The sequence below is a fragment of the Rhinolophus sinicus genome, chromosome 8 (assembly GCF_057876585.1).
Source record: "Rhinolophus sinicus isolate RSI-liver-muscle chromosome 8, RSI-T2T, whole genome shotgun sequence".
Classification (NCBI taxonomy): domain Eukaryota; kingdom Metazoa; phylum Chordata; class Mammalia; order Chiroptera; family Rhinolophidae; genus Rhinolophus; species Rhinolophus sinicus.
Genome location: NC_142508.1, coordinates 15,913,971 through 15,932,451, shown reverse-complemented (window position 1 = coordinate 15,932,451; position 18,481 = coordinate 15,913,971). Strand labels below are relative to the sequence as shown.

The 18,481-nt window shown below is 42.7% G+C and overlaps 1 protein-coding gene across 1 annotated transcript; it reads right to left on the bottom strand.

Moving 5' to 3' along the window:
* Positions 1–12,601: 12,601 nt before the first annotated feature.
* Positions 12,602–16,335, bottom strand: KLF14 (KLF transcription factor 14). The gene has a single exon (XM_019749933.3). The coding sequence runs from the start codon at positions 16,196–16,198 to the stop codon at positions 15,215–15,217; it is 984 nt and encodes a 327-aa protein (XP_019605492.2). The 5' UTR covers positions 16,199–16,335; the 3' UTR covers positions 12,602–15,214.
* Between the last annotated feature and the right edge of the window lie 2,146 nt (positions 16,336–18,481).

Sequence of the window (18,481 nt, the reverse complement as noted above, 5' to 3'; positions counted from 1 at the left end):
CTGATGGAGATTCCTTGTTAAGGGTTCTGTTATTATTATTCTCTTATTCTTAATTTTGAGAATTTTCTATTACATTTGGGAACGTTAATGGTTTACAGGTTATTGGCATAACTTGCCTCTGTTAACATTTTAAAGTTGAGCGCTACCAAATGATTCAGGAAAAAAAGACATGTGTATAAATTATCTGTGTATGTGTGTGTGTGTGTACATACAAAGAGAGATACGAATAAAACAAATGAGGTGAAAGGTTAACATTTGGAGGATGACTGTGAAGGTATATGGCAATTTTGTGTACTATTATTGCAACTTCCCTGTCAGTCTAAAATTATGTCAAGATAAAAAGTTACAATATATACAGATACATAAGGCATGATTAAAAAACTTAAAAAACAGATCCCATAATACTAGAGGTGATCAGCACTAGAGTGTGGGATTACAAGACAGTTTTATTCTCTTCTTTTGGTTTATCTACGTTTCTAAATGTTCTACAGTGGAAATGTATTGCTCTTGCTCTGTAATACGGATAAAAGAGCAATACAATTATAAATTGCTCTTATTGGCCAGTCTAACTGCATAAGAATGATTGCTCTTCTTGGGGGAATGTAGCTTAGATGTAGTTACATAATATGCAGTCTCCTGTCTTGAGTGCATAGCAGATATTTTATTCTGTAAAAAAAAATTTTTTTTTAATAAAAAAAGGGCAATTGGCATTCCTCCAGCCCTCCAAAATTATTGACATTTTGCTGGATCTCTCCCGATATCCCTCTAGATCCATGCTCAACCTTTCTCTGCTCTTCTTCACCCTCAGAAGTCTGACTCAGTCAAAACCCTGTCTTCCTCCCTGACTTCCAGTTGGGTTTGACTAATGGTGAGCAAGGAAGAAAAAAACCATGGGAGGGTGGAGAATGAGACTTGTGTAATTTTTTCTTGCTTCTCTCCTGGGAGGCTTGCTACAAGCTAGCTTCATCCCTTATCTGAAGACCATTGCACCTGTCAGGTAACCCTCTCCACACAGCTATCTCTTCGGGGTATGGTACCCTGTTGCTAAGTCTCTCTCCTTGCTCCTTCAAGTGTAGGAATGGTAATAGCACCCCACGTTACTAGCTACAGGATACTGAAATATCCCCTGCTTCACCTTTATTCACACCCTGGAAGATAGTGCCTTTATTAAACTCTCCTCTATTGACCCAATTTGAGTGCCGTATGTTTCTTGCTGGGACCCTACAGGACATGGCAATGGCTGGTGCCTTGTGGTTTTAAAGGGAAATTCATCAACTACACCTGACAGCCTTCAGTAGAGGTCACTTTCCTACCACTCATCTCTTTAATTCTCCCCTATGGAGAAAAGATTGGCCACAGATGACTCACAGAGATTGTTCTGTGCATCTTTAACTTGGCTCAGATATAACATCTATTATTTGCTGCTATTGATACGGTCGGTGTTTTCCTTTGGATTTCTGTCCACGCCCACCATCAGCATCCCCTTCACTCAAGATGCTCAGCGGCATATGCTCAGGGTACTCAACAATGGTTGCGTGCATTCTCCAGATCTGTATCCCTTTGTGGTGTGGCAAGACCTTTTCCTTGGCGTTCCCTTTTCCCTCAGGATTTTCTTGCAGGATTGTAATCAATGACATTCTTATCTAGAGCTCATTCAGAGCTATTTGCACATATCCAAGCTCCAGTGTCTCAGTGCCCTTTCTGAGTTACGAGCATTAAATGTCTGTGGTCATGTGCATTTCCCCCCAAAGGTGCCTTTTTCCAAGGAGGAGAATCAGCGCTTTGTCAACTTGTCTAGTTACCAGCATCTCATTCCAGTGTATCTACTTAGTCACCCATCAGTCTCTCACTTTGGGGCCCCCTGGAGTGGGCAACCCAAGAAGCAGAAGGACTAATGTCACCACACAGGAAAGCACAGTCATTCTGGGCTCGAGGTCTCCATTCCTCTGACAGACCTCTGTCCCTGGAAGCTTCCTTGGTAGATGATGGACCACCTCGTGATATGGCAGAATGCGGACTCTTTCAAGAAAAGTGCTCTCTGAACCTCTGGAGGTGCATATTGCCACTGCCGTCTCCTAATTACAGCCCTGAATAAACGCACCTTTCAGCTCTTAATGAACTGAATTTGATATTCTGGGCAACATCAGGAAGGTTGGCCTATGACTCCTTAGTCAATAAAGTGCTCTATGTTTCCACTGAAGTATAGAGAGGACATGATGACACTCTTTCGTCCTAGAACTAAAACACCCACAGTGAGGGGCCAAGGAGGAATCTCATAAATATCCCAGGGGAATATCACTGTGACATTATCTATGCCCCCAAGCCCATTAAGCTGATGGTTATCTGAGAAACACGTTGTGTTAGCTAGCTCATACAATATACTTGGGAAGATGGGAAAGTAGGTCTGTTTTCTACAAAAATTACCTCTGTACCATAGGAACTACACCAGGATGGGCCAGACTCTGAATAGTCACAGGGGTCCTCTGACTAGGATTAAATACATGATCGGGGCCTCAGGGGCAAAAGGCAAGATTGCTTGTCACAAGGACATTACCAGAGCGTTACAAGGACATAGTCAACAGGTCACCAACATGGACTAGAAGACCCCATCTGTCTCAGTCATTCCAGATATAAAGGAGATCAAAATGCCCCCATTCAGCCTTAAAAAATGGTGCAGGGAAGAGAAATTATGAGATACTAGCAATCTAAGGAAAAAGACATATATGATTTGCAACTCAGAATTTCATACCTCTCAACTCTCGGTGGACATTTTCCTTTCACTGCCCAACCTGGCAAATTGTCAGGGAAGCAAATGCCCCATCGTAGATTTTGTACTAGTAATCGAGTAACTAAGGGGTCATTATAGTGTGGAAGAGATCTGAATCTCCAACTACTTCACAGATGGACTATCCACGTTCCTAGCTAAAATTAGTCCCTCTTCGTGTGCACTAGATGCCATTGCCCTTGCTCCCTCCAAGATCTCATTCCTACAATCCTCCCGTGTCTCTGTTTTGCATTAGCAACTTTTTACTCCTTGGACCATTTTCACTAGAATATAAACAGGCTAGCTCCCCTCCACATCCTTAAAAAAAAAAAAAAAAAAAAAAAAAAGCACTTTTCTTGACTTCATTTTTCCCTACCAAATTCCATTCCATTTCTTTGCTCCTATCTGAGAATAGTGTCTCCAAATAGTGCTTTCTACTCATCGTCTCCAGGTTCTCTCCTCCTGTTCTTTCCTAAGACCTTCGCAATCTGGCGTTTATTCCTATGTATTATTCCAGTGCCACTGCTCTTTTCAAAGTCAGCAATGACTGCTGAGTGGCTAGGGCCAATGGCCAGCTCCCCAACCTTCATCCTACTTAGCGTAAATGCCTGACAAAGTGGACCACCCCGTTTTTGGATACTTTCTTGACTAGGCTTCTAGAACAGGTGTGTCAAAACTTTTTTCAACGTTTTTCACCAAGGGCCATATGCAGTAAAATACACAAACAGCCGGGCCACTCACTTGAGGTGAAGTACGTATTGCCTCACCTGGTTTATTTAAGTAAACTAAATATATTTTTGGAATTTGCTGTGGGCCAATTAACAATGGATCATGGGCCGCAGTTGGCCCGCGGGCCGCAATTTGGACACCCCTGTTCTAGAACATCATGCTCTTGGCTTTCTTCCTACCTCACTAGTCACACCTTCTCAGTCTCCTTTTCTGGTTCCTCCTCAGCTCCCTTAGTTCTTCATGTGGAAGTGCCCCAAGGATCAGTCTTAGCCTTTCTTCCCTTCTCCCTCTACACTCACTCTCTTGTTGATCTGATCCAGACTTAGAGCTTTAAATATGCTGTGAACTCCCCAATTTTTGTCTCTTACCCAGACCTCTCCCCTAAACTCCAAACTGATTTTATTGCCTATTCAATATTTCCACTGGGATGTCTGTCACACATCTAAAACTCAGCATGTCCCAAACCGGACACTTGATCTTCCCCAACAAACCTGTCCCCATTTCTAGTCTTCCTCGCCTCCGTTGATGGCAACTCCATCCTCCCAGCTGCTCAGGCCAAAGAACTCTGAGTCACTCTGACTTCTCATTCTCTTGCTCCCATAGCCCATCCTTCAGGGAAGTCTACTGGCTTTTCCTTTAAAATATATCAGAATCTGACCACTTCTCACCATCTCCTTTACCATCACTCTGGCCTAAGCTACCATCATCTCTTACCTAGATTAATAAAATTACCTCCTAACATAGCTCCTTGTTTAAATCCCTCCAACACAGCAGTCAGAATGATACTTTTAAACATAAGGCAGCTCATATCATGCTTCTGCTCAAAATCCTCAACGTTTCTCCATTTCGCCCAGAGAAAAAGCCAAAGTCATTACAATGGCTTATAAGGTCCATGTGATCTGGCATCCCCCTTCCTTCTAGTTGTAATTCCTCTTCAGCCATGCTGGTCTCCATTGTTTCTTGATCTCATCTGCTAGGGCTGTTGCTTTAGCTGTTCCCTTTGCCTGAACCCTTTCCCACCAGGTATCTCCTGGCTAACTTCCTCACCTCCTTGAAGTCTTTCTTCATATCTTATTTGCACAATGAAGCCTATCCAGATCACCATATTTATTACCTCAATCTAACCTGTACTCCCACCCAGCATTCCTGATCCCGCTAAGCCTGCACTACTTTTCACGAATTCCATATCTTTTATTACCTAACATACGACATAATTTACTTAGTATTTTCTATATCCCTTCTGCTGGAATATAAAACCCTAAGGGCAGGGATCTTTGTTTTATTCACTTATGTACCCAAGTGCCAGTAACAATGCCTGACACATTGTAAGTGCTCAATAAATATTTGTTGAAATGAATGCCCTGGCCCACGAAAGCCTGGTTCTTTTAGGTCAAAGCCATGAGGACACACAACCCTAGAAGGAAAGCCTGTAGCACCGCCTCTGAGGCTGCTAGATGCACTCCAGTCCAATCCATCGCTGACCCCTGCTGGAACCCACTGACCAAGGTGCTGTCCCTCCCTTAACTGGATGAGGGGACCTAGACCTCCTTGGGGACTAGCAGGGTGACAGGATGCTGCTGATACCCTCTCTGCCATCTACTTGTGCCATACGTACCCTACTTGGAGCAGTAATAACTGTAAGCCTTCCTTTCCCTTGGGCTTTTCCTGGTTCTAGGGGTTGTTTTATTTATATCTGACAAGTGTTTTCTCTTGTAAGGACCCAATGAGTTAGAGGGGAAAACAACCCTATTCTTAGTCCCACCTTCAGAACGAATAACTTAATCTTTAACCAGACTGAAAATTGGTACAAGGGAGGTATGTTTTAAAAAATAACAATGTGATTTTTTTGTCTTATTTTCTTCCATGTGGCTATTCCCTTTTTAACCAGAGGCATCCATTTGCCTCAGAGAACATCATGATTGTTATAGCAGGAATGCAAAAGTAAATAAATGACTCTAGTTCAGCTTTTGAAAAATAACTAAATAATAGTCTGGAAAGCTTCATTGGGAAAGTAAAGGAAGCTCGAAATGCCAAACACTCTTAGATATTAAGAGCAAAACATGTAGCCTGGGGAAAAAGTTTTACTATAATCAATAGTCAGAGCAAACCTGGAGTATAATAGTGGGAAGTTGCCACCTACTGAGGGAGGAAGTGAAGTGTTCTTCCAGTTGGAAGAGCCAAGGATAGGGGGAAGTTCAGAGGGGTTGAGACTAGATCTACTGAATGCTCAGATCCCTGAGAAGCAACACCCCCTTCATCCCTTGGCCCAGAATGGGTAAGATGGGCACAGCATCAGGAAACCCAGATAAGTCGAGGTAGAATCTGGAATTTCTGGGCTGTTTCTTCACCTCTACTCCATGTTCATTGTGGTGCTGGGGCCACGTGGTACCCTTCGAGAAGTAATTCTGAACTGACTGAGAGGTGTCCAGGTAGAGGGACCTCTGTCTGCGCCCAATTCCTTGTGGACTTGGTGTGGTATGGAGGGGAACCTGAATGGTTTTCGTGCCTTGGTAAGAGGGTACAGAAATGCCGAGGGAACCCAAGGTCCAGAATAGGTCTGCCTTTGGGCGAGAAAGTCACATTGATCAGAGACCTCACGAGGAGAGGCGATAGCAGGACCAGAGGCTCCAGAGGTGAGTTGAGAAATGCAGTTGAATTAAGAAACCTATTGCAACTTGTTGGGTACAAGCACTATACGGCCAGAGGTGCCCAGCACAGCCACACGGCATGGAAACTGAGCGCAGAGCCAGAGAACAGCACAGCTCACAGCTCTGAGACTGTTTCCCTTCCTGCCATCATGAAGATACATGAGCTCCCAGTGTTCAGAAACCATGGTGGAGAGGGAGACCGTTGGAAGGAAGAAGCCTGGGACGGAGTTTTACAAATTAAAACTTTTCCTCTGTCATTAACAGGAGTGGGAGCTTATTAATAAGATGCAATTAGCTATAGATAATACAGGATGCTACCATCCTGTAAATAGACGGTTTTGACAGTTTTTCTTTTCTTCCTCTTTACTAAACTAGAATATTTTGAAAGAGGAACTAGCATTCTGGGGGAAGCCCTAGACCATCAAGAGCTATTGTGGAAAAAAGAGAGGGACAAAGAGTATTCTGGAGGAGGAGAAAGGAAGGAAGGGCTTCGGAGAGTGGTGGAAGCATTTTTCTGAGGAAATTTCTGCCCACCCCATCCCCACAATGAGCTTCAAAAATGGGAATGGGTCTCTGAATTCCTAATGAGGGATGGGGAAAAAACCCTGCCCAAGTCCAGGAATAGGCACTAGAGTTCCTGAGTTGACACCCCTAATATATAAGCACAAAGGTTCTTGATTACTTTCAATGTTTAGTGTAATATATATATATATATATATATATATATATATATATATATATATATATATATATATATATATATATATATATTCCCCTGTAAAATTATCTATCTTGGTCCCACTAATGTTTTATACTTTGGATTTTATTTTGACTCCGATGGTAATCTTGTCACACCTGTTCGCTTTTCTTAACATTTGCCTGGTGTATCATTTCCTACCCTACCATCTGCTTTTGTTTTTTTAACCAATGGTATTTCCCCCTCTTTTAAAATATTCTCAAATGATTTATTTGAACTTACACAAGCAATGCTTGAAGATATTCTTCTTTTAAAAGAGTGAAAGCATCATAAAAGGTTAAAGACCTATTGACTATTTCTCAATCCCGGTTCTTTCTTTAAATTGTCTGTTACTGTCCTTTCATCACTTTTGATCCTTATCTCTTAAATTTTGGGTTCTCTATAGATTCTGGATAGTAACCCTGTGCCTGTTAAATGTTTTTTTTCAGAGTGTAGCTTGATATTTGATTTCGCTTAGGCTTACAGATGTAAAACATTTTAGAATTTTGATGCAAATTTGTCTTCTGTCTTTAAATTTTTATTTTAAAAATGTTTGTGTCCTAAACAAGGTCTTGTTTATCCAATTATGATAAATTTTCCAGATTTTTTGACTAATACTTTTTATAGCTTAAAAATATTTAGGTCTTTACTACCTGGCATTTATTTTTTCTGAAAGATTTGAGATAGAAACGTTGTGTTTGAATTTGTTTTCTTTTCTCATGAAAGGCCATCTGTCCCAATAGCATCTATTGACTGGTCTCTTTTCCCCACTGATGGGAAATGCCATCTCTCTTATATGTCAAATTCTTCTATATTCACAGGTCTATTTCTCAGTTCTTTATTCAAATTCATTTACCTATTTGTCTGTCTCGGCACTGTTTTAACAACAACAGCTTTGTAATATTTTGGTATCTGGTAACGCAATTCTCCCTTCCTCCTCTTCCCCTTGCTCCCCCAGGATCTTCTGTAATATTTCCTTGAAAAAACTTTATGAAAAAAGATCAGGGGGTTTTCATTGGAGTTCATTAAATATATAAATTTGAGAAAAAGACTGACATCTTTATAGCATTGAGTTTTACCATTCACAGACATTATTTATCTCCACTTAGTCATATGTTCGTATTTTCTGTCACTCAGTAAACGTTTTATAGTCTTGTCTCTAAAGATTCTTTATGTTAGTCATTGATACTCTATATGGAATCACTTAGTCTATTACATTTTCTGATTGATGATTGCTGGCATGTAAGAAAGTAATTGATTTTCTCCTTTTCTTTGATTAATGTAGTGAATTATATTGACAGATCTCTATTATTGAATTAATCTTGCATTCCTGAGATGAACTTCACAAGACCATGATGCATTTATTATTCTTTTCATTCACTGCTGAATTAAAATTTCTAGCATTTGACTTGGGATCTTTGCACCTATCCTTATAGAAAAAAGTATTACATTTGGTTTTTCTTGTCTTTCATCTTATTTTGGTATTAAGGTTAACTTAACTATGTAACATAAATTGGTTAATTTTCTATCTTTTTTATGATTTTGTACAACTTATAAAAGATGGAAGTTATCTGTTTCTAGAAGGTTTAGAGAACTTGCCTATGCAACCACCTAGACCTAATGCCTTTTTTGGGGATAGATTTCTGACTACCATTTCAGTTTCAGACCATTTTGAAAATTTATATTTTCCTATACAATTATCCATATATTTTTCAACTCTATTGATATAAAATTGTTGGCATTATTCTCTTATAATTTTAAAAAACTGCTTGTGTGTTATGATTTTGTGTTCTTTTTCATTCCTGATAACTTTTTCTGGCCTTCTTTCATTTTTCATAATCATATGTGCCAAAGAAATCTGTTTCTTAGGCTTTTAAAACAAGTTTTAAAATGAGTTTTTACCAACTCTATTCATTTTTTTCCCGTTTCTCTATTTTCTGCTTTTATCTATGGCAGTGTTTTTCAATTTCTTTTTTTCATTATCACCCCTCTAGGAGCCTTATTAGACAATTATTTCCCTAATCATTACTTCCTTCCCCCCACCCCCAATCTTAAACAACACATAGGGTGTATATGTATTTATATAGTATGGTCACTTAGAGGGCCACAACTGTTGTGATTTTTTTTTTTTTTTCATCCCTTAAGAGCCAATTTTCACTCTCTTGGGAACAATATTTTCCCTACTGAGAATGCATGGTCCATAGTTATGTCTCTTTCTACTTTCTTTGGGTTTCCTCTTCTTCTGGGGGTTGAAAGCTTAGTTCATTCACTTTAAATAAGCTTAGGTCATTCTTTTTTACATAAAAAGTTTAAGGCTATAAACTACACTTCCTTTCCAAGTGCCATTTGCTTGCATCACACTTTTGCTATTTAGTGTTTTTGGTTTTCACTCAGTTCTAAATTCTGGGAATTGCCCCTTTTATCTGAATTACGCATAGGTTTGAATTTAAATTTCCCAATGCATGGCTATTTGGTTCTATTTTCCGTGGTATTTTTATGTGACTGCCTGCCTGGAGTTCGCTGAGACTGTCTTTCTACCTTACCATATGGTCAACAGGAATACCTATAGACCTCAACATTAAGTTTGAGGTTTACTATAGGCTTTTGGTGGATAATCTTTATCAATTTAAGAAATTCTCTTTTGTTACTAGTTTGTTAAGGTGTTTTTACGTTAAATCACAAATTGGTGTTGCATTTTAACAAATACAGATGTCCCCAACTTACAATGGTACAATGTAACGATTTTTTGACTTTGCGATGGTGTGAAAGCAAAACACATTAAATAAAAACTGTACTTTGAATTTTGATCGTTTGGGGGCCCAGTGATATGCAGCACAATACTTTTTCCTGATGCTGGGCAGAGTCAGCTCCCTGTCACTCACATGATTCCGAGGGTAAACAACCAATACCCTAGAACATAGGGTGTTTCTGGATATTGTGTTTTGTGTTTTTGCATCCTGTCCCATCTACAAAATGCCCGTTTGTGTCTCCTGCTTCTGGTGAGAAGAGGAGAAGGAAGACAATCACTCTTGAACAGAAACTCCGCATAATGGCCCAGCATGAAGGCGTAAGCCATAATTACATAAATTACATGAGATATCAACACTTTATTATAAAGTATAAAGGCTTTGTGTTAGATGATTTTGCCTGACTGTAGGCTAATGTTAAGTGTTCTGAGCACATTTAAGGTAGCTTAGGATAAGCTATGATGTTCAATAGGTTGGGTATATCGAAAGCATTTTCAATTTAACAATATTTTCAACTTACGATGGGTTTATTGGAACATAACCCCATCGTTAAATCGAGGCGCATCTGTACTTGTTTTGGAACCACAGGAGATGATTATGCTTTTTTTTCTTCCTAATCTCTAATTTGATTAGTTACTTTGATATATTTCATGTATCTCATCTACCTTATGGTCTTCCTTAGAGATCTAACTCTGTGCACTCTTCAAGCCATTTTTATACTCCCATCTATAGTGGTACTATCACTGAAGTGAAGCTAAAAATGTTGGAGGTATGTCTATATTTTCTGTAACCTTCTAGTATACCTGGCTCAGTGCTGAAGGGATGATTTCTCATTGTGTGCTCTGCAGATTTAGGTAGGTACCTCTCAATATTTCTTTGGACGGGGGCATTTCTGTTTTCTGAGAGCTTGCTTCCACTCTTTTGTTATATCTCTTTGGTTTTCAATCACTTCCTCTAACTTAAAAATGACTAAACTACCACCCTCTTTTATAATCCCATCTTTAAGACTGGGTAGCTACTGGTCTTTCTTATTTTCCCATTTGTACTGTCAATTCTGTCCTTTAAGAACACAACCTTTCTTCTAAAGAAATCCTTCTCTTCCTCCAGCTCAACTGGCCTGTCTTCCTTTATTCATTTTTTCATCCTCCCATTGCTTCCCTTTTGACTGCACAATCTAAATATATATTTGAAACAAATATGGCTGCTACTTGATTTCCTGAATAGATGTGATTCCTAGGGAGAGAAGAAGCCAGGCAAAACCCTTTTCAATACTTGTCCTAGCTTTTGGGATTATAATAGTATTGCTTCTCCCTACCTCAAACCCTGATACAACAAACATTTGCATTCCTCTTTTTATATTTATAATTAAAATCCACCATTCCTCTGTGATTGAACACACAGCTTGAATCCCTGAAATCCCACTGTCAGGTCTTATATAATCAACACATCTGGCACTAACTTGGGACATAATTAGAAGGTGACTCTAGATACACCATATGAATGAAAGAACTTGGTCCCTCCCATAGGTCTTTCCCTGGGCTTGTGAAAGGATGCAATTCAAATCAAGACAAAAGGGAACCAAATTGGGTGAAACTGATCTAATGTGCCCTGCTAATCCCCAGCATCACAATTTAAGGGCTAAAGTCTCCCAAATTTGTGTTTTGAAGTACATGTGGGACTTAAGCCATTGTACCTTCAAATCCTCATCTGCAATTCTGGCTGAGAATAAAGGCAACACAGAGTTTTCCATTCAGTAGTGCCTCTCCCTTCTGCAGCAAGCCTATTTTACCTGTATCTATATGAATCAATATCCAACACAATGTAGTCTATTTTTGCAAAGCCCTATGTCCAGTACCTCTAAAAAATAGTGACTTGCTTACCATGAGATGTTAGAACTTGAAAAGGCCAAAGAACTCAAAGGCCCAAGATTACTAAAGCACCAAACTCCTGTGCCCTGGTATACCAGATGTCCCATCTCCACACATCTTATTTTGGTCCCCTAATTCTAGTCAGAGTGGCTATTTCCTCCAAGTTTAATAGCCAAGGAATATTTGCATGTGTTGGGGCATGAGGGAGAAAAATTAATCATATTCCTTTCCTCTCTAGGTTCTCATCCGAGTAATGATACAGGAATCAGACAAATGAGCATCAACATATCAGTATTTTGTTGATGAATCTGTATCTATGGCCAAAATTGGGCTTTCTAATACCATCCCTCCATTGCCTATCCCACCCTTCCCAATTCCTGGTATTGGGATTACCCACCCAAAGGAGAATATACAAAGGAAGCACTTACCTGGAGAGCTGCAAGGGGGCATGGCTGCTCCAAAAGTGGAGACAAAGAGAGGTGCTCTTCACACCTGCCTCTGGAAGGCAGGCCTGGGCCTCAGCAGGTGCTTATGAAAGCTGGATCTGAATGGAATGCATACACATTACAGGCAAAGAGGTGCAAAAGAGAGAGAGCTAAGAGCGTGCACACGTATGCGTGTGCGTGTGTGTACCATGACTTTCTTTCCTACAACTCCATCAGAGAACATAATCTTCCTTCATGAGAAGTGAGGTACAGATAGGGTCCAAGAGTGACATTCCAACATATTTCCCTTCTTGGAGAACAGGGAATTAGGGACAAATGATAGATTCTTATTCCCATGAGTGGGGGCAAGGCTGGTACTTTTTATCCCCTCCCAGCAGGGGTAGGGACCCAATTCCCTCACACCCAAGGTATGACCTGGAATTCATTCCCAGCTCCCAACCCAGATTAAAGGTAGGGCGCTATTAATAGAGTCTGTTACTAGGTAATTCCTACATTAGAACTCAGGATGGCAGGGGTAGAGCAAGGGCCCAGTGGTTCAGGCTGACCCCAACCAACCCCCAGACACATTCACTCACTGAGCTCCATCTGGCTAACAAAAAAAAAAAAAAGAAAGAAAGAAAGAAATGAAAAAAAAAAAAAAACACACCAATAAAACTAGGAAACCCCTTCCGAGCCATTTCCCCTTAAGGACTGTCTGGCCACTGGAGTGAAAAGGGTAACAGCAATACCCATGACTAAGAAAGATCAGCTTACAAATCTTGCCTCGATTATGTGGCTACTCTAGTGTTCTGGGTGTCTCCCTCTCCACCACTGGAAGTCCTAGGAGGAGTCATTGAAAAACATGCCACATTTACACTATCAGAAGCCATCCCCAGACAAAAGCCCCCAAAGTAGAAGAACCCAAAAAAGGACACTACTTGGGAGCTTGAGAATGAAAAGTTATTTATCAAAGGGTGGTTGGAAAAGCCAAGCTTTCTTGAGCCCGATTCCATTATAATCAGTGGGAGTCTCTCTCCTGTTAGCTTCATTGGTCCACCTACCCAATAGCAGATCTTCAACTGAGGGGACAAAGGGAAAATCATCATCCTCATGGGGGCCTGGTGTGCCCTTCCTACCTACTTCCAACTGGGAGACAAGCAGAGCCACGGGAGGAACTCTTCCCATCACCAAAACCCACCTCCACAAGTGGGAGCCTCCTCTTCCTATATGTAACCCAAGGAGTGACCCACCTGCCCTGCTTATTCCACATCAGAAAACACTGAACCTTTTCACGGTCACAGGACATCCCTTTGGGTCATTCCTAACGACCCTTCTCTCTGTGTAGGAGCACTTAGTAGAGTTCCAATGTGAGGTTCGTATCACTCACTCTCTCAAGGAAGCTGGAATGCCCAGAAACAGAAAAAGAATAGAATTGGGATTGAAAATTAATCTACCAAGTCAAAAGATAAAATCTCTCCCAAGATGCCCAAGAGTCATTCCCACTTTAAGTCCACGTGGTGTGGAAGGAGGGAATGGGCTCAATCTGCTAAGAAAAGGGCTTTCAGGTTTAACATAATAAGCAAAAGCTTCTGCGGGGACGAAACATTTGAAGAAACATAGACGTAATAGAGAATAGGGAGAAAGGAGATCCTGATGGCAGGAAGGGAGAGTGGTGTACTCTGACTATGGCGAGAGAGAGAAAGGAGGTAGGGTAACCAAGCATGAGGGAAAGAGTGACTTAGAAAGCTAGATACTTAAGTTCTAGTCATAGCGTTTGCCAGCAATTTAGCACGTGACTTTGAGCTTATCTAGGCTTCAGTGTCTTCATCTACAAAATAGGGGAAAGCAGTTTAACTAGATGCCCGTTACAGTCCTTTGAGATTATGGCATCCTCCACAAGTGTGACTGATGGACTATTACAAGAAATTCAGAAGGGGGCCAAGGGAAACCTTACTAGAGCAGGAAATGCCTTTCAGCCCCATCTCTAATGAAAGGGTCACATAGATACACACTCACACATACATAAGCAAAGTGGCCGATGACTTCATCCATAGCAGCAGAGACACATATAGAAAAAAATAAATACCACTGATGCTCAATTCCTGCATTGGGGTAGAGGGGTCCTGAGGGTGTAACTTGGAGGGACTCCAAGGTCAGGGGAGAGGGTCCTTTTATTTTGATAATAATTTTCACCTTGCTGTTCCTTCCCCAAATTCAGGGCAGCCACCTCTTTGGACGAAGCCACTCACTTTCCCCTCCTCAAACCACCAACTCACCTGTTGCTGAAACAAAAATGCCCAGACCCCCCCCCCCCAAAGAAATAAGCCACTAGTTAGCCTTTAAGAAATGAACGGAATCTACCACACCTGAGATTAATTGGAGTGGGCAGCTGGAACCACATGTCCTGTTTCCCTGGATCCTATTTAGGACCTATCTCACATGACATCATTTGGGTTCACCCTCTGGTTGAAGGGAAACTATCCTGGACCACCCTTTATTTCTGGTGCTTTTATGGCTGTTTCTAAAATTTTAAACCACTCTTATTGTGAGAGTGAGCCAGGAAGTTACCCTCCCAGAGCAGGAATCCAAATGGGAAGAAAGGCTACACACAAGTGCAGGGTTCCAAACCATGCAACAGGACCTGCAAAGCAGACTCGCACCACTCCCCAGACACCAAGAAGCATCTCCCAGCCATACATCCACATGGACTCGTACATAGCCTCTCCTAGCAGAGGTAGCTGGGGCAATTGGGGAGTGGAGGACATCAACCTCCCATCAACCTGGGATCCCTGTTTAAAAGATACTAAAAATAAATTAGTAAACATTGCTGTTTACAGAAATAGAAATCCATTTCTGTTTCCAAAGGCCTCTCACCACCCCAGTCCTGGACTGCCACCCGTGATACCCTCTCCAAGGTCCGCCCTGGTGGGTGGGTAAGACACCAGAGTCCTTTAAGACTGGGAGCTCCTCAGGCACCTGAGAATTCCAGTTTCACATCTCTGCTTCCAGGGAAGGGAGAAATCTTCAGGACTCTGGAGAGTACCCGGGTTCATCCCTTCTCACCAGTTCCTGGGGGCTGTCTTGAGGCAACCCCCCCTTTTAGGATGATATAGGTGTTGTAAGAATTCCTGTTATTTTCAGGCCCCCAGTCCCTCCCCAGGGTCCGTCATGCCTGCCGGGACCCACCCTCAGAGCGGAGGAACCAGTCTGTGCCTTGGGCTAACGACTCTGGGAAAGAGGGATGGGCAGAGAGAAGGCAGGGACAACGGCCTGGGGGCATCATCCTTGAGGGGACGACTAATAGCAATGACTGTCAGACAGGCTGAGGTTGAGCGCCTGGCCGGGGACGGAGCCGGAGCTGTCCACCAGGCTAGCGGGTTGCGCTTCGACGCGGGGGGTGCGACGGCGCCCCCGGTACTCGATCATGTCGGGATGATAGGCTGGGTGGCGGCGGGCGTGCTTGGTCAGGTGGTCGCTCCGGGAGAACTGCTTGGGGCAGAGGGGGCAGGAGAAGCGCTTCTCGCCCGTGTGCGTCCTGTAGTGGCGGGCCAGCTCGTCGGAGCGCGTGAACTTCTTGTCGCAGTCGAGCCAGTCGCAGGAGAAAGGGCGCTCACCCGTGTGGGTGCGCTGGTGGGACTTCAGATGCGACGACTTGTAATAGGCTTTGTTGCAGCCCGGGAAGGGGCAGCGGTGGCGCTTGGCAGCAGGTGTGACAGGCCTCCGACGGGGGACTGGGCCCGTGGCGGGGGCGGGGCCCACTCCAGGGCCCGCGCCAGAGACGGCGGCCAGGACGGCAGGCGCTCCGCGGACGGCAGGAGCACCGGGGACCTCAAGCGCGCCAGAGGAGCGCGCGGGCGCGGAGACCTCGGCCGCGCTGGAGGCCGGGGCCGGCTCCGAGCACAGGGCTGGGCCGGAGCACGGGGTCGGGCCGGAGGAGCCGAACGAGGCGCGCAGAGCTTCCCCGGAGTTCTCCCCGAAGCCCTCCCCAGAGCCACCGCGCAAGTCAGCCAAGACGCTTGCAGCCAGCAGGTGGGGCGCGGCGCCGCCCGCGCCGGGGCTGGGGGCGGGGACCTGGGGGAGCGGGGGGACCGACGCGGGCCCCGGTGGCCCCGGACCCAGCAGAGCGGACTCCGGCGGCGCCGCCGCCGCACCCACCTCCGAGCCTGCGGCTCCGCCCGCGCCCTCGGGGTCCGGCGGGCGGCGGTGAACCACGGCGCCCGCGGACATGGACACCAAGCACTCGGCGGCGAAGTAGTCCAGACACGCCACGGCGGCTGACATGCTGGCACTGCCGGGCCGCCGGCGTGCGCCGTCCGAGCGCGGCCGGCCGCGGGCGAGAGAGTTCCCGGGAGCGTCCGTCCCGCAGCCTCGGAGCGAGAAGCAGGAGGCCCGGTGCGCGCCGCCCGCCGCCCGCCGCCGCCGCCGCCGCCCGCGCGGAGCCCGCCCCGCCTGACGCGCCCCTGACGCACCGGAGCCCGCGGGGGCGGCGGGACCCGCCCTGGCCCGCAGGACACCCCCTCGGAACGCGCGGCCCACCGGCCTAAGTCCTTTTTAACAGCCTAAGAAATTATCTTGTCTCCGCGTTCTTGCCTCTGCTGGCGAGCCAGGTAATTTTAATAAAGAGAAAACTCCCCGATCGTAACTTCTGGGCAGCCTGCCGGCTTCGCCCCCCCCTCGCCCGCTGGTCCTCCGCCAGCTGGGTGTCCGGCGGAGTCCGAGAAAGTTTGTGTTTTTTTCTTTTAAGGAAAAAAAATCGCTAATACCTGACTTGTCTTTCGATTCATAATTACGATCGTTCGTTAAGCGGGCTGGAATTGCATTTCACTTCTGTCCACCGCTGTCAGACCAAATTTAAAATCTCCCCAAGTCTGCATCAAAAAAGTTTTCTCATTTAACAGTTCCACTGTTAATCCAGGGTCGGTACCAATTCCCTAAATAGATCCACTACGTAGCCATTAATTAATAGCGTTTTGAACCAGAAACATTTTTAACCTTGAAAAAGCAAAGAATCCTCTCATGGTTGAAATTGAAACTTAAAATCCTTTGAGTAACGATTTAACTATTCAACCAACGAAAGAAAAATGCGTGTTTAAACTGCATTAACCTGTCACAGGCATACGAACAAATTTCCACGCTGAAATATAAATTATAGACTAGTAGCGAGATAAACACATTAAAATGGACTCCCACAATTTTAATAATAGAAAGTCACGTTTCCAATTAGGCAACATCTTTTATTTTTCTTTTGACAAAAATTAAAAATAAAATGCAGTAAATGATACAGAATTGCTCATGTGGTGTTTTGTGATTGTGGAGGTTTTTCTTTTTCATATAATCAGCTATTTGTGTATATATTTTATATTTCTTCATTGCTTTTTTCCCCTCCTTTGATTGTTAAAAAAATTGAAAACACATAGAAAAGCAAACAGGATGCTTTCTAAAATAGTCATAGCACTGTTTCTGATGTACACAAGCTTTAATGATATATTATTGAATAATGTGCATTTTATTTGTAATTCTTCAGTGTTCTTTTGAAAATTAAAAATATATATACATCAAGAATAACATACCTTCGTGTATTTGCTTCCTAGAATAATCAAATGTGAGATATGTATCATATTTGCTTCAGGTTTTTAATTTATATTAAAGATGACAGAGTTGAATGTCACTTTCTCTCCCCAGTCCCATTCACCTTTCTCCCTCCTTACTTCCCTAGGTAATCAGTATTAAAATGTGTGTATTTTTCCAGTATTTGTTATTATACTTTTATTACCTAATTACCTATGTTTGTTTATATGTAAATATATATATCAATGTTTATATATATTTAAAATTTTCTTTATAAATGGTACAGTAATGTACATATCATTTTGCAACTTACTTTTTTCCTCAATATGATTTTGAGAACTATTCATATTGATACCTATAGAATCTATTCATTTGAGTAGTCATATAATACTGTCAGCTTTATTATTTTTATGGAGATTCTATTCTAAAACAAATAATTATTGTAAAGTTCCTTGCCTCAAAATTTTAGACGATTAACTCTCAATCTACACATAGTAAAATTTTGTGAGATAGAATTCTTTAATAGCTGTTTTTCTTTCACTGTTTAGAAAAAATGTAAAGATATTTTATAACGCAGAGAATCTGGAAAGCACCCACTTACCTATCTCATATAATTGGTAAATGTTAACATTTTGCCATATCTATTTCAGGTCTATTTTTTTTTTCAATTGAAGTATTCAACATTGCTGATAAAATTGAAGTCTGTTTGTAGTCCTCTCCAACACCATTCTCCACCCTTTTCTCCAAAGGCAAACACTATCATGAATTGGGTATATAACTCTACAATCTAGGCTTTATGCTTTTACTACACATGATCCCATAAAAATACAGAATTTGCTTTGATTTTTTAAAATGTACACATGTGGTGTTAGACTGCACCTATTCTATGACTTGTTTCTTTTTTCCTTCATGGTATGTTCTTATTCTTTCTCTCCATGTTGATAAATATAAATCCAGTTAAGTCATTTTAATTGCTATATTGTAGATCCGTGCACG

Excerpts from the sequence above, each read along its gene's own strand:
- KLF14 (XM_019749933.3), bottom strand. The coding sequence starts at position 16,198 with ATGTCAGCCGCCGTGGCGTGTCTGGACTACTTCGCCGCCGAGTGCTTG.